The 16510-nt window shown below is 52.4% G+C and overlaps 1 protein-coding gene across 2 annotated transcripts in view; it reads left to right on the forward strand.

The window, feature by feature from the left end:
* SCAPER (S-phase cyclin A associated protein in the ER) overlaps positions 1-11867 on the forward strand; it is a 278443-nt gene extending 266576 nt beyond the window's left edge. For both annotated transcript variants that reach the window (XM_006142594.3, XM_006142593.2), the window contains 3 exons: positions 5695-5886; positions 8783-8834; positions 11341-11867. In XM_006142594.3, coding sequence (XP_006142656.1) covers positions 5695-5886; positions 8783-8834; positions 11341-11444 — 348 coding nt within the window. In that variant the 3' untranslated portion in view covers positions 11445-11867. The remainder of the gene's footprint in view (positions 1-5694; positions 5887-8782; positions 8835-11340) is intronic.
* Positions 11868-16510: the final 4643 nt, after the last annotated feature.

The raw sequence follows: 16510 nt of genomic DNA on the forward strand, positions 1-16510 counted from the left end.
GGGGCGGCCGCGCTTCAGCAGTGGTTTCCCAGGCGCCACAAAGCCTGCTCGAGCCCCAGCCAGAGAGCAGGGCCTGCCTTTGCCAGGCCCTCTGGCCCTGTGGGGTGAGATGTGGGGCAGCGGGGCTGACGCACTCTGCAGGCCTCGCCCTGGGCAGGGGCTTCCGGCCTGCGAGCGTGCCGTGTGCCGCCGTCGGCCTCAGCAGCAGACTCGGGGTGCAGAGCCGGCGAGCTGCCTACAGGTGCATGGCGGCCCCTGTGTTGTCTCTGTGGTCACAGACACAGGCTCGTTGGGTCCCCTTCCGAGTCCCAAGGCTGCCCCATTCAGTGGGAAGGACGCTGAGGCACAAAGTAGTGAAGTGGCCATAACAGGACAGGGGCAGAGCCAGACCCACAGCCCGAGCTACCTGCCACCAGCAGTCTGGAGCCTGTAGCTTCATGGCAGATGGCCACCGAGAGGCGGCTGGCCCAGGAAAAGCCTCTCGGTCCGGCGTACGGTTGGCAGTGCAGCCTTTGGAAGGGAGGACCGTTCCCTGGGGCAGTGAGGAATGAGGTGGGCTGTACTTCAGACTGAGTAGGCTCTCCCAGAATCTCGACAGGAAGTCCTGGGCCGCAGAGCGACTGTATTTAGGGAGAGGCTAAGTGCGGTCTGACTCGGTAGCAGCGATGGTCTTGTAAGGAAGGAGAGCCCTCTCACCGTGAGCACCCCGAGGAAAGGCCATCTACAGCCTGGACAAGGGCCCTCTCCAGGACCTGACCATGCCGGCACCCCAAACCCAGATCACCAGCCTCCAGACAAGGAAATAAACTTCCGTTGCTGAAGCCAGCAGTGCGTGGTATCGTTGGGACAGCCTGCACACTCAGCCAGTCTGGTATTGAATCTGTGAGTTTCTTCCCTCCACCCAAAATCGCTCCACCTTCAATTCCTGGCGCCGAGATCCGATCCAGCCTTCAGAGTCCAACACGCCCCCAACTATGCGGCCTTGCACATTTCCCTGAGTAAGGAGCAGTCTCGCCCTCCCAGGGGTCCTGGGCACCTCATCCCCGCCGGGCTCCTTTGCAGACCTGTCATTGGTGTGCAAAGCACGAGCCCTCCCCAGCGTGTTGCGTCATCACTGGCATGGTGAAGAGCGGCTTCCTTCCTCTCCCAGCTGTGTAACTGAGGTCCCAGGGTCAGAGGAAAGCTGCCGCATCAGCAGGCATTGACCAAGTGCTCCTGTGGCCGGTCCGTGGTGGGAAGCGCAGAGGTGAGAGCCGGGGGCTAGCAGGTGCCCAGGAACGCGCAGGAGGAGAGAGAATCAGTGTGTGTGCCCACTCCAGGTGGCTGCTGTCTCCCTCGGCAGCCCCTCTGCCATGGTACTGCGGAGGAAAGCAGCGGGCCACCTTCTGCCTAAGTGCCCTCCTTCGGAGACTGTGGAGTTGTGTGCACCAGCCTCCACCTAGACCTGAGAGGAGCCTGCGCTCCTGTTGTCCCCACCCCCGAGAATGACAAAGATGGCGCCAAGGAAGCCTCCGAGTACTCCGGGTCCTGACGCAGCCAAATGGTTTCCGTGTGGTTTTCTTCATATGTGCAAGTGTAATTTTCAGGAACCAGCAAATGGCATAATGGTTATGTGGCTGGACGCCCACATGGTCGACTGTGGTATGAGTTCTGGACCCGGTGGCTTGAAACTCATGCCCGGCACATGTGCATGCCCCAAATCCCGAGAGAAGGGAGGAGGAGGGCTTGCAGCGTGGCCATCGCCCCAGGGAATGATTTCTCACTCTCTGTCTCTCTGTCTCTCCAGCAAGCACACACTCCCTATAGTAAAAATCTCTCACAAAAAAGAATGTAACTTTCAGTGAGAAAGAATATATTCAAAGACTCAGAGTTCTTGGCCACACTCTCGTTCTTTATTTACGCAGGTACTTGGTGACATCGGTACATACATTTTGGGAAAATTGAGCAGTTCCCCTAAGGTATATGGGTGTCTAAGCCACACGTGAATGAGAGTTTGACTTGAGGTCTGGCTGTGGGGGCATAGGTTGGTTAGGGCACCGCTGTGCTAGACTGGAACGTATGGGGACCTGGGTTCAGATCCTGGGTCGACCTGTACGTGCCAGGCACACAACATGGCAAAATCCTAGCCAGGGCGGCTCTGTGTCCGTGTGTCTACCTCTTAGAAATGAATAAAAGAAACTTCTAAAAACGGAGTTTGCTTTTTAAAAATTCACTGTCTTACAACCCAGAGCAAGGAGCAGTTTGCCTAGGGGTCTTGCAGCGAGGTGGGGAATGGTGTCAGAGCAGGCACGCAGCTCATCCACCCAGCTCATCCACCCAGCTCTCCCACCCAGCTCTCCCACCCAGCTCTCCCAGCTCTCCCACCCAGCTCACCCAACTCTCCCACCCAGCTCACCCACCCAGCTCTCCCACCCAGCTCTCCCACCCAGCTCACCCACCCAGCTCTCCCACCCAGCTCACCCAGCTCACCCACCTCTCCCACCCAGCTCTCCCACCCAGCTCACCCACCCAGCTCTCCTCGTTCTTTATTTACGCAGGTACTTGGTGACATCGGTACATACATTTTGGGAAAATTGAGCAGTTCCCCTAAGGTATATGGGTGTCTAAGCCACACGTGAATGAGAGTTTGACTTGAGGTCTGGCTGTGGGGGCATAGGTTGGTTAGGGCACCGCTGTGCTAGACTGGAACGTATGGGGACCTGGGTTCAGATCCTGGGTCGACCTGTACGTGCCAGGCACACAACATGGCAAAATCCTAGCCAGGGCGGCTCTGTGTCCGTGTGTCTACCTCTTAGAAATGAATAAAAGAAACTTCTAAAAACGGAGTTTGCTTTTTAAAAATTCACTGTCTTACAACCCAGAGCAAGGAGCAGTTTGCCTAGGGGTCTTGCAGCGAGGTGGGGAATGGTGTCAGAGCAGGCACGCAGCTCATCCACCCAGCTCATCCACCCAGCTCTCCCACCCAGCTCTCCCACCCAGCTCACCCACCTCAGCCACCCAGCTCTCCCACCCAGCTCTCCCAGCTCTTTCGATGGCACCTGTTTTGGAATCCCATCTAAGAGCAAGGGTCAGTTCAGTCTCCTTTGATCCAAACCTTGCTGGAGATTCCTTTGGGTTTTTTTTGGTGGATCCCTGCTCTGCATTTGAAAGTGGACATCTTCACAGCGCTGTCTCTCATCCTGGAAGCCATACCTGCTCCCTGCCAATGACCGCAGCCAGCAAAGTCTACCGCAGGCACTGCCTCCCACTGCTGCCATGCCCCAGAAGGGAGCTGTGTGGGAACCCCTTTCTGTTTGTATTGGCCTGCGCACCCTGAAACGGTGGGGGTGGGGGGTGAGGTGGGCAAACAGCCTGGCCAGGCTCAGGGTGGTGTCCTCCCTAGCACTTTCGGACAGGCTTCGTCTGGACAGAGGTGACAGGCCAACGGTTATCTGACTTAGTTGCAACTCCACCAGGACAGCAGGGAACAGCACGTGGGAAACCCGAGGCCCCTGAATTACTCGCATTTCCTAGCTCAGCCAGACCCTTGCGTCCCACAATGACTGCACTGACTGGAAAGCGTGAGCAACATGACGTGACCACCAGACGCTGGAAGCGAACGGCTGGGTCAAGGAAAACTGAGGCCGGATGGCAAAAGCCCCCTGGGCAACACTCGTGATGGTCAAGGCTGAGGTCAGGCTGAGGGCATTCCCACCTGGCTTCCCTGCCCCGGAAGGACACACGTAGCCTGTCAGCTGACTTCAGCTGTGTCCACAGTAGCCGGCCGCCCCTCTCTGCTGAGTCTCGGTGCTCCCGGGTGGCCCTTTCTGCTCCTGCCCCCATCTCCCACAGCGCGGTGTCTGCAGTGCTTGCCGGACAGTGCCGACTGCATGTCCTCTCTGGCTCACAGCCAGGCAGGGGGCAGGGTGGGTTTTCCCACCCTCAGATGCCCAACTGTGATCTGGTAAAATCCCGTCTAGGTGACCCTTCAGACAGAACTCGCCCCAAGGTCACTGAACCGCCTACATCTGCGTGCATCACCCGCAGTTCAGGGACTCCAGCGTAGTGGCCTTGGCAGGTCAGCTCCCTGGACTGCCAGTGACTTCTGCAGACAGACACCTAGAGCCAGCTCTGTCCCTCGAGGGGATCCGTAGCGCCCTCGGGAGTGCAGGTGGGCAGGTCCCAGTAGGCGCTCACAGTCGGTGCTGATCACCGGGAACCAGAAGATGTCGCTTTCGAGTTACCTTCCAGCCTGTGCCAGCCAGACTGGCCGTTCTAATCTCTCTTCAATTAGAAAATCTCCCAATAACAGCATTTTAACAGTGGAGTTCCAAAGAAAGAACCAGGTCTTAATGTTTGCCCCCAGATGAAAAAAAAAAAAGAAAAGACTTCTAATAATAGCATCGTTATAAATCCTAAAGCAGCGACCATTTGGCTGTGGCACAGAATGTGTAGCTAATAAGTAAAATAAAGACTTCAGTAAATGCTTTATCAATAAAGTACATGATGGGGCACATTTTCCCAGCCAGCGTCAGAAACGGCAGCACACAGCCCTGTGCAGAATTGTCACACGATACGTGAGTCTTTAAAATTCCTCCTGGATCTGAGGGTATTAACAAGTTCCTATCAACAGCCTCTAAAGGTTTTTGATGTCATTTTAGCTATTGAACGAAAATATGTGAACTATTACTTTGTTGATTTTGTTCTTAGACCAAACTGCATTATCATCTGAGAGTGTGTTCTTAAAGGACTGTTAAAAGTACTTGGAGAACTTGTAAATCCCTGTAATTTATGTTGCCTCTGCCCCTGCCGTTTCATTCTGTCCTTCTGGTTTTCATTTGAATGCAGCCCTGTCTGGGTGTGTACCTGTAAAATTGTGTTTTCCAAGTACAATTTACAGTCCTGACCTTCAGTTTACGGTGTTCCCAGCCTTCCAGGAGCGTCCCCCTGTACCCTGACGTGCGCCTTGGGTCTCAGCGCTTTCATATTAGAACTGACCCGTCAGCGTTACTTGAAGCAGATCCGACTTGGACATGTCTGAGTGCATCATGCAGACCTGGGGAGTGAGTTAGGAGGGCTTCCCCGCAAGCCCATTAATTGCATCGGCCTATTTCTTAAAATGGGCAGAGTTGTAAACCCAGACTGCTTCAAGACAACAGTCCCATTTATCTAAACAATTCTCCTTTGAGGCTCAGTGGCACTGATGGAAGCAGAGATAAGGCCTATGGGCCGCAGGAAGGCTCTGCTTGCCGAAACTGTTCCCGGCCCTCTTGCAGGCAGTCCCTTGCTCCCTCGGACCTGCCTGCATCTGGGATAGGTCTGCCTGCATTGAGCAGGTTGGATGAGCCGGTTTGGGGAGACGGCAGAGGGCATGGCCATAGCGGAGGGTATCTCGCAGTGGCAGTCGTGGGTGAGCTCTGGGCAGGTTTTCCGGAGCACAGCCGCCCTGCCTTGAAGTGGTGCCGAGTGCTTTGTCTGAGCCGTGTGTTGTGAAGCTGCGCCGCCGTCCTATGGGTTATGGTCATTTTTAAATGGCTGCAGAACTGTTGGAATCTCTTCCTTAAGTTGAGAAGCAAAATGTGTTTTATTTTCTGTTCTTTTCTAAAGTCCCGTCAGCTGGGCTCCGGGAGTCTCCCTCTCATTCGGCCTTTCCACGTGCTCACGTGGGCGTGGGCGTGGGCGGCAGCCACTGGCCAGGCCGCTCCTCTGTTGCAGGTAATCGTGCAGTCCGGCCGCCACCCCACGGTGCTGCAGAAGCTCTGCCAGCTGCCCTTCCAGTACTTCAGTGACCCGCGGCTGATCAAAGTGCTGTTCCCCTCGCTCATCGCGGCCTGTTACGACAACCGGCAGAACAAGGTCATCCTGGAGCAGGAGATGAGCTGCGTCCTGCTGGCCACGTTCATCCAGGTACCCGGGGAGGTCTGGCCGTCCGGCTGTGTGCATGGGTGTGCTGGGAAGTAACAGCAAGGCCGCCGTTCATCGGTGCCCCTGCGCCGCCTCCATGCATTTCTGTGCTTGGAAATTATTCTCAGAAGTCATCAGGATAGTCACTAAGACATCATTCAGAGAACCGAGCTGGGTGTGGTATAATTTCTGCTCGGAGGATCCGAAGGCAAGGACACGTTGCCAGTTAATGAAAAGAGAACCGGCACGGAAATGTTTCTAAAAGCAGCCAGACTTCTCTATGACGTTTATCTCGCTTTCTGTCTAGCTATGCAGGACAGATAATAATTGCCAACAAGCAATTAAAACTTGTGTTTATTTGTAAATTTTTTTGGTAAATTTTTAAATACAAGATTCTCATGTATATGTATTCATATATATGTAAAATCTAAAAACATGTTTTGTATGTTTTTTAATCTCAAATTTTGAAGAACCATCCTGTAGTTTGCCGACCTAGTTAAATTCTGTACGGCTGGAACTGGAATTAGTGCTGCGGCATAAGAATATTTTCACATCTGCACTAACTCAGGCAACTAGTAGCAAGTCTGGGTGACGGTTTAACGTCTGCTAAGCCCATGAGTTTGTTTTACCCCTGTAGACCACTAGCAGCAGAAAATCCCCCATTTTCCTTTGGCCGTTTCGCCATAAGCCGGTGTGCCTTTGCTTCATGTCACACGTGAGGAGTGGACGATGCTTTGTGAGTTTCACGGCAGTGAAACCGAAAGCAGGGCCGTGGGTCAGCGTTGCCGTACCCTGGCCGACACACACCTCTCGGGTCCAAAGAGTAGGTACAGGACAGCTAATGCGCCCCAGGCCTCTTCACCTTCGCAGCAACTAAGGGCCTCCGTTTTCTGCACTACCCGCTATTAGATGATGTGTGGTAAATTAAACACGGCTGGGCCGATTAGATTTAGAAATGTTTTCTTTTCACCTAGTTCTGTTTGAGTCTGGGTTCCGTGTTCTGAAAAATTTTTCAAGATGGCTCTTAAGATCTACAAGTATGGATTTTTAAAACTATCTTAAAGTTAAAATAAAATCTTGCAGGATACATTCGTCACATCAACACTTAGTATTCTTCATATACAGCATTCTTAACGCCTGAAGTTGAAATTAAATATACATGATAGAGAATCTAAAGACTCTGATCATATGAAGTTCAGATTATTCCAGCCAGCCAGCGGCGTGCTAGTTGAGGTGACTGGGTCCCACATGGCTGGCTGTGCGGTGTGAATCCCACACCAGACGGCTTGAAAACACAGTGGGTGCACGTGTGCGTGTGCCCACCACCCCGAGAGGAGAATAGAGAAGGGATTGCAGCATGGCCACCCCCCTCCAGGGGTTGCTTTCTTACTTTCTCTCCCTCTCTCTCTCTCTCTCTCCAGCTAGGGCACATGCCCTGTAGCTATTTTTTTAATTTTTTATTCAGATGATTTATTCTTCTAGTCGACTGGCACTTTTGGAGTATGTGCTTTCGGAGTATGCCGGGCACTGTCCCCAGCACTGGGACACAGCAACGAATGAACTAGATAAAAATGGCTGCCTTTGCAGATCTCTCATTAAAGTGGGGGGAGGTCACCTGAAAAGAAAACGTTAGGAAAGCCAGCAGCCTGGGAGGTGGCGACTAGGGGAGTTAAATAAGTTCCTTTTGGGGACCAGCAGGTGGTGTGGTAGTTAAGGTGCTAGACACTCCCACATAGCCAACCACGGTTTGAGGCCCAGACCTGGTGGCTTGCTTTCTTACTTTCTCTATCCCTGTCTCTCTCTGATCAAATTTTTAAAAAGTGAATGAATTAATAAATAAAATAAAATATTCTTCATAAATAAATAAATAAGTCTTTTTTATAAATACACTAAAAATAATGAATACACATTGTATTTTCATTTATAAAATGATTCTTCAAGGTCCATATGTGTTATGTTATTAACAATCACTAGAAAATATTAAAATAGAATTCAATAGTTTGTCCTAGGTTCCTAAAGATATACATATTATATACTATTAATATGTTATAGGTATATTATATACTACATTTTCACATTCTGTCTAAAAGTACAATTACCAGACTTAAGATTTAGCTTCAGAATACATAAGACCTTGTACTTGTACTTATTTTTAAATGCTAAAAATCTGTATTTTTTTTTAAAAGAGGCTTTTGCTATAGGACACATGCACTAAGAGAGGTAAAGTGAGAAACCAACCCGGGTGGGGGGGTGACTATGCACAATCACTTCTTCATTCTCCTTCTGGGATTCTGAGCACACACACACACACGTATGTTTTCTAAACCGCCAGGACTGGGATTTGAACTGTGCCATCAGCCATGTGTGATCTAGCTATTTTTTATTTTTTAAGATTTATTTTATTTTATTTTATTTTTAAATGTTGCTACAGGGCACACATGCTCAGAGAGAGAGAGTGAGAAAGCACACCATCAGGTCTGGGACTCAAACCTTGGTTGGCCATGCGGAAGCCCAGCACCCTTCTCACCATGCTACCTACTGGCCCTAAGATCTACCTTTCTTAACCACTAGGCCACGGAGGCAGCCCCTACTTCAACTTTTATATTTGTGCTCCAAACTGTTCACGCAGAAGTGGTTGCAGGATCAGAAATACATTTGAGAGGCTGGTAGGTGGCATGGTGGATAAAGGTGCTGGACTCCCACACAGCTGACCACGGTTCGAGTCCTAGACCTGGCAGCTTGCTTTCTTGCTTTCTCTCTCTCTCTCTCTCTTTGGTTAAATTAAAAAATAATAATAACAAATGGGATCAAATAAATAAATATTAGAAAGACAGACAGACAGACAGACACTTGGAACTGCTGTCCAGTGTTGGTATGAAAACACTCTTCTCTCGTACAGGATTTTGCACAGACGCCCGGCCAGGCAGATAACCAGTCTTACCAGCCCAAAGGTAAGTCTCCTTTGAAGTTAAATTCCATGTGTTTGTTAGCCAAATGGACATGCACCTCACTCATTCCTCCGGAAATGTTTGGGAAGTTCGTTTATACATCACATAAAATATTTGAGATCCAGATAACAAGTGTATTCCAGTGATAAAGGAATTGAGAAATCCATGGAAGTAAAAGGAAAGCACAAACACGTGTGCATAGTTTCTAAAGAGACACTTTGTAATACACGATCATCATGAAAGTGGAGTCAGCTCATCGTTATGGGCCCACATTACTCATACAAATGCTACAATCAGAGATTTGGTTTATTTTCCACATCTAGAGTACAGTTATCAATGATAGTAGCCCATATTTCTACCCTAAATTCAAGTACTTGAACTTTTTATTGAAATAATTGTTTTCCATGGAGAAAAAAAAAAAATCTCAGTCGGGGAGGGGCCAAATGATTGCCAAGCCTTTTTTCCCCGGTGAGTTCCTACTGAGGTGTTTGCTATGATCAGAGTTTGGAGTTTTGAGTTCTAAGGTGCATTTTTACTTTTCTAAATATTGTGCAACTCAGACTGTCATTGAGAAGTGGAAGTTGCTCTTTGCTCGGCTGTCGTGACATCTCTGATTAATGTGCAGATTTCCCCTGGTGCAGATTTCCCCAAGTCTTCATGAGTCTGATAGTCTTTAAAGTGGCCGTTCAGAGGCCCACTTCTAGCAGGACCCTTGGGACACCACTTGGAAGCACTTACCTTGGACTCTGACACCAAAAATTAACAAAAAAGAAAAAAGCAAGCCGGCTCAGTGGCACGCTGGTAATGTGCTGCTATGGGATGCCAGATCCATATGGAAGATCACGGGTTCAGCTCCCCGGTCCACTGCAGAAGCGTGACACCCACGATCCCAGCTGGCTGGGAAGGCTTGCGGTGGGCGTGCAGCCTGGTGGTGTGAGACCCTACTGAGGGTGCTTGTCTTTCTCTCATTCTCACTGCCATAACAGTATTACAATAAACTTTTAAAATACTTTCTAAAAAGTCATCTCCAGTGAGCAGGTATGAAAGAATGCAGAGAAGGAAATATAACTTAAGCTGTTACGGTCCCATGAGAAAATGTTTTATTGACTCAGGGACTCTGAGAAGTCCACAGAAAGCTGTGCCGCTTTGCAGACACTGCGGGCAGCATCACAGCCGTCCCGCTGTCTGGGCAGAATCAGTGTGCACTCTCAGCCCCCCTTTAATTCTGGGGGATACTTGGGAGAAATCAGCATACTTTGTTGCTGTTTCTTACAAAACAATTGTTACATTTTTAATGTATGAAAATACTTAGGAAGATCTTCTGATGTGTTTGTTTTTAATTCTACAACAATTTTTTCTTCTTTGCCAGTAAGAAATATAAACATTCTTTTCCGTTAGTCCTTCTGACCACGAAGATGAGTCACCATTTGTTGCAGCTCTGGAAGGCCTGGCCCAGGAGCTGCCTCCATCTGCGGGTTAGCCAAGGCCTGCAGCCTCAGCCCTCTCTCTTCTCCAAGAGTCACCTTCTCCGGTTTTCATGCCTCCTTTGCTCTGTAGGCCCAACCCGCAGAACAGCTAGTGTGGAGTTGGTCCCTGCTGTGCTCAGAAAGGGTCATTGCTCTGCAATAACAGCTGGTAATAGGCTTTGTTTTAAAAACTATTTAATTGTACATATTATTATTTTTTATATTGACCAGAGAGAGAGAGAAAAGGAAAGTGAGACAGCAAGCTGCCAGGTCCAGGACTTGAACTGCAATCGGCCATGTGGGAGTCCAGCGCCTTTACCACTGCACCACCTGCTGGTCCCTATTTACTTTCTAATGGTGCTGCTGAGCAAGCTGCAACCTTGGACATCTGTCCCCTTTTGCGTAGATTAAGACCCCATCAAACGTCTCAAGATGCTGTGAGTTCATCGCCTGGGTAAACCTCTAAGAGTAAAAGCAGGGCCTGGCAGTGCCAAGGAGGAGTTTTGGTTTCAGGTCCCCGCTGCTCGCTGGCGCCCATGGGGCAGAGTGCGGGCTTTTGCTCACATCACAGGCCTGGACAGCTCCTGACGTCGCCCCTGCTCTGTTAGACGACTGAGCGCCAGGGAGGAACAGTGAGACTGAGTTCACGTGTTAAACCAGATATGCTGTTTTAGAGCACAAGTGCCCCCGTTTCCAGAGATGTCCCCTCCTAGGCTGGCTTTAGGGGAGCACATCTGATGGCCGACGTACGTCTGCCACACTTGTTTTCCCTCGTTCCTTCCTATGCTGGAGTCCAAACCCAGATCTCCCAGGACGTTTTGCACAGGGGCTGATGCCTGACTATGTTAGCACAGTCTGGACTGGGAGGGAGATACATGTGTCATAGTCTCCAGCTGTGCGGAGATAACCAGCCCCCTATTTCTATAACGTGTGTTGCGGAGTACTCAGATACCAAAGCATGGTGGACTGTTTACCCTTCAGAGAACCCGATTCTGTGTAATGTACGTCTTTTCTCTCTCTCTCTTTGTTCTCCCCCATCTCAGGAAAATGCCTTGGTGCCCAAGACTATCTTGAGCTGGCTAACAGGTTTCCTCAGCAGGCTTGGGAAGATGCTCGACAGTTTTTCTTACAGAAGGAGAAAAAATAAATGATTTGGTTGGTTCCAGGACCCTCGTTAATACCTTAAATTGCTCAGTTGGATGTTCTGAATGTTCAGACTGTCGTGTGAAACCCGTTCCCCGTGTTCATACCGCCCCGGACTGTAGATACCGTGTACACTCGGCGCTATTTATAATGACTGTAGATATCCCTGTCCTACTTCCGAATCGACGCGTGCAGTTTCACTTAACGCACAGCATTTTGGGGCTTGGTGGCTTCCATCCCACCACAATATACTCTTCGCATTTGTAATATGGGTGACCGTAGACAGAACTCGGCGCGTCTGTTCTGTCCTTGTAATAAAGTTACCTACCTGTTTTCAGTGTTTACTGTTCCTGTTGGGCAGTGCAGGTGTGAATGAAAAGCACTGACTCCAGCTCCCGAAGCATCTTTATTAAAGACTTAGCCTTTACCTGCTCTCCATTTCTGTTTTTAGGGCTGGGAGAAAAGACCCGTATAACACTTCTACATCCTAACACATAATATGTTTGGGGGGCTATTTGAAATTAATTTGGGGCATCTGTATTCATTCGCCGGCCTGAACTTTCCTGAGCTGGGTGAGCTGGGAAGGGCCTGAACGCCGAGGGAGTAAACATGCCTGATCTCTAGTCTGCAGTGAACGCTCCTGGGCCTGGAGAACCTTCTCCAACACTTGCAAGATACAGGCGTGCTGAAGTAAAAGTGAAACGGAATGAAACTCGGGGGCCACCGGTCGGTGGAGCTCTGTGGAGGCCGGAGGAGGCCTGGGGGAAGCCCGGGAGAGGCCCGGCTTCCCTCCGCAAGCCGATGGTCAGTGCTAAGCCTTTCACTGAGTGACATCAGTAATAATTTCTGTCAGATAAGGATCAGACATTAGCGAGAAAAAAGATCTGGCTGGGGAAGAACTGAGTGAGAGGGTGGGGACAGGGCTTAGGATCAGAAGCCACTTCGCTGGGTATTTGAAGGCAAGCCTTACCCAGGGCTCAGCACGGTCTTGCTGGAGCGTCCCGAGCGCGCCGGTTCTGCAAACGTGCTGGATTCGCTTCTTAGCAAATAGAAGGGATAAAGAGGCCCAATCTCAGGAGGCGACCTCCTCCCGGTGCTGGTGCTGGCGCTCCAGCCCGCAGAGCCCCGGCGGTTCCCGGTTCCGGGTTCAGCCTCCGGGGATCCCCCACCCCGCCCCTCCACAGTGTCAGCGACTGTCCCGGCCCAGGGCAGGGGCCGCTCTCGGGAGCCTGTCCGCGGGGACCACCAGGACGGGAGTTCCCGATGGCCGCTGGCCGCGCGGCCCTGGGTGCAGGATCCCGGAGCTGAAAGGGATCATCAAGTATTTATAAGATTTCCTGCAAGGCGCTTCGCAATAGCATCGCCTTATCTGCTCGGAAATTTGCCAGAGAGCTGTAAATAATTTAGACAGCTGTGATTAACCTCCCAGAAACCGTACCAGAATTCGCAATTAAACCCTTAATTGAATGGCGGCGTTGCCCCTCGCGCCGAGGGGAGGGGTTGAGGCGGGCAGCCCGGCCCCACCCAGCCCGGGCGCCTCGGGGCTCCGGACCCGGCGCGCTCCGCGGGGCCCGCGTGGGTGCGGCTTCTGCGCCGTGGGTGCGGCTTCTGCGCCCCGGGTGCCGCGACCTCTCCACTCTGCGAGGACAGGATCGGACCCGGAGAGCTACGCCCAGGTGAGCGCGGGACCTCGTTCCCCTCGCGGGGCCGGGGCCGGGGGCGGCATCGCGGCTCCGCCGAGGTTCGGGGGCCAGAGCGGACCGCGGTGGCCGGAGGCGAAAGGCCTGCGCTGGGTCCCTCCTGCCGAGGTGACGGTGCCACGGAGCACGGCGGGCAGAGCCTCCGGAGCCCGGCGTGCAGGACGCTGCCGAGGCCCGGAGCGGAGTCCCCGCCCGGCGCAGCCAGGTCCCCGGAGCCCTGCACCCCGTCACCGCGGGCGCCCACGGGGTGTCGACAGCGCCGCTCCCGGCCGGGTCCAGACCCGCAGTCGGGAGCGCGGCGACCTCGGACCCGGCCTGCCCCGCGCTGAGCCCAGGTCCAGACCTCGGCCTCCTGCACCCTTCTCCCCACAGCTGGGGAACCACCTGGCCCTTCCAGCCTGGGCGCTCGGCCCGCTCTGGAAGTCCCGAGGCTCCGGGTCGGGACGAACGACCCCTCCGCGCTCCCCTCTACGCCCCTCGCCCAGCTCCTCCCCACACGCTTCCGCCGGCGCGTGGGGTCTCGCTCCTCCGAACTCCCACCACTCGCCGCCCAGACACCCCGACTCCGCCCGGGGACCCGCTCGGCCTTCCCGAGCTCCCAACCCGCACCGCCCACCCTCCCAGCTGACCTTGACCGGGAAGCCTCGCGTCTGGTCTCACCTGGCACTCCCGCGGGGCAGGCCGGCGCTGGGAGCCGGGAACGCGCTGTGCACACGGCCCGCCCGGCCCGCCGCCCTTCCCCTGCCAGGCTGCTTTCAGCCGCTCGGTTTCTGCACCTCCCCTGCTCCGTCTCCATCAGCAAGGGCGCTAGGCTGGGACCGGGCACACCGCCCTCATCGCGCGGGATCTCTGCAGTTTCCAGAAAGTTTACTTTGACATCCATCAGGCCCGTTTTTAAAAGCCTCCAACCGTCCCCACATCAGCTTAATAAACTCTCTGGATGCCCTGCTTTTCCTGTCGCGGCTCCTTGGGAACTTGTCTGCAAACAGTCCCTTGTCCATTGTCCCCTCCAACGTGTCGCTGTTCACCCCATGCTCTTGCTGTCCTCCGCAAACACGTGGGGAAACCCCGCGACCCTAGGCAGCAGTGGGGCCCTCCTCCTCTCTAGACAGATTCTGGCCAACGCCTCCTGTAAACCCAGCATTTGCAGCTCTGACAGAACTGAGCCTGAAGTTACTCCATATTCAAAACCCGAAGGCTGATTTCTGTTCCGCAACCCATTAAATATTAAAGTGCGCTGGGAATACTGCCACGGGCACCATGAATTCCCAGAATCGCGCCGTCTTTCAGTGTGTATTGCATTTGGTGGTATAATAGCCATAAACTTTTTCATCTCTGGGGCTCCCTTTCCTGCCTCGAACACACAGAGCTATCCAAATTGTTAGAAAAGTCTTCTGAGAAAAGTCTAATTCTGAATTGGATCTCGCTAAACAGTGCCCGTTTTCCACCTGTGGCCTCTTTTACTGAATTGAGTTTTTAGTGCACAACTGGGTGTCTCACGGTGAAAGTTCAGGAAGCATAAAATACAACTCTTGTGATTTTACAGCTAATTTAATTTATAGGGAAAGCCTTAGTACTTTACAGAAGATGTTTAAAGATGACCTGGGAACCACTAAAACTGATATTTACTAACGTAACTAACCAACCGTAGATCTGACAGCTCACTAGGGGCCACAGTCCTACGCCTGGGAGTTAAACCCTTCCCCTGGAAACCCGCATAGGAAAAGATGCCTCTCTGGGCGTTTAACAACGATGGGAGATTTTTCAAAAAGCTTCGAGTGTTTTCTACAGTTCCACAAAGAGGTGCAGGCATTTAGAACACAGGAACCATTTTTATCTAGGTCACTCCCCAACGTTAAGAAAAAGACAAACATACAAATAGCAGAAAGAGGAATTGATTTTAGATCTGTAGACCACGAATGAGAGAACAAGTAAGGTAACTGGGTAAATGTTTCCATTCGTGGTCTTCAAATACTGTGGGGTGTCAAAAGCAACACTTCGGAGCTAATTAATAACCATTCATGAAATTCTTTATTCAAGAACCTGTTATTTCCTTTTCAATGAAAAAAAAAAAGGAGAAATCCCAATTTGGACGAATCAAAGTTTTCGGAAGATTTATCCGACGTTTACTCCTCGGTGCAGTGGCCAGCTAGGACGCAAAAGGAGAAATCCCTATTTCTGTTGGAGAGAGAATGGTCTAAGGGGACGATGTCTCAGAGGACCCAGCCTGAGGATGAAAACCCTATCTGGGCACTTGAGGGGGAAGCTGGTCTTCATTACCCCGCCTCTCTCTTCCCAGCCGCACTTCTGAAATCCCGAACTGCTAGCTCCACCTTGTCGTTAATGAAGTAAAAAGAACCGTGGCTCCATCCTCCCACCTTCCCTGTTCTGGGCGCTCCAGGCCACCTTCCAGCTCTTGGGGGCTGTGGCGGAATCCAGGCTACAGCTTCTCTGAAAAAGCCACCGCGCCCTGGCCACCCCAGCCCCGCCGGCTGTCTGGGCGCACACCTCCTCCGCCACCCAGCGCCGACAGGTTGCCCCTCGGTGCGTTTCCTCGGCTGGCTACACTAGCAACTACCCTCTACCTAGCTAGGACGTGGCCCTGCTTCCAAATAAACCCTGGGCAAAGGATACTCTCGTGGGTCCCGGAGACACTGGGACAAGGAAACGAAAACTCAACGCCCCAGATCCCTACCAGGCCCGCAGGTCGCCTGGGAGTCGGGCGCCCCCCACCTCCAGCCCACCGGGGAAAGAACGGCCCCAGGATGCCAAAGGGTTAAGTATTTGTAGAGGGTAAAACCTGAGCCTCCCGGTTTTTCTGTGCTTGCCCGAGGGCTTGCTGGAGATTCGGTATCTCTCGGTTATTTCCTGCGATCGCTAAAGCCAGTTTTCAAGAAAACAAGACGCAGGGGTTTGAAATGTCACACCAAGTGACCTGGGCACGGCATATCCAGGGGCCATTCCCAGCCCCCTCCTCCCCGTCCATCCTCCGCCCCCTCCATTTCGGGCCTGGAAAGAAAATAAACCAAGGACACGCCAGACTGGTTCTGGGTGGACTTATTTTCCCCGGCAGCCGCGATCCGAGCGGGGGCTTGTTGTGGCTCCTTCAGTGTATCGCTTGCAGGTGATGCCAGATGCAGATAAGGAGCCGCCGCCCGGCCCTCTGCGCTGTCTAGACGGGGGAATTAATAAATGCAGCGAGATGGATCCCGTCGCGCATCCACACAGGGGACAGCGCGGAGGACCAGCCCCACGGCCCCCGGGTCGGGCCGGGGTCGGCCCCCTGTTCGCTGGGGGCCTGGCCTCGCTCTTCGGCCTCTGGGCCAGGTGTGGCGGGCGGGGCGGAGGGAGAAGCGCTGGGAGAGCCCCG

Source organism: Tupaia chinensis, unplaced genomic scaffold (assembly GCF_000334495.1).
Source record: "Tupaia chinensis unplaced genomic scaffold, TupChi_1.0 Scaffold000078_1, whole genome shotgun sequence".
NCBI classification, from domain to species: Eukaryota; Metazoa; Chordata; class Mammalia; order Scandentia; family Tupaiidae; genus Tupaia; species Tupaia belangeri.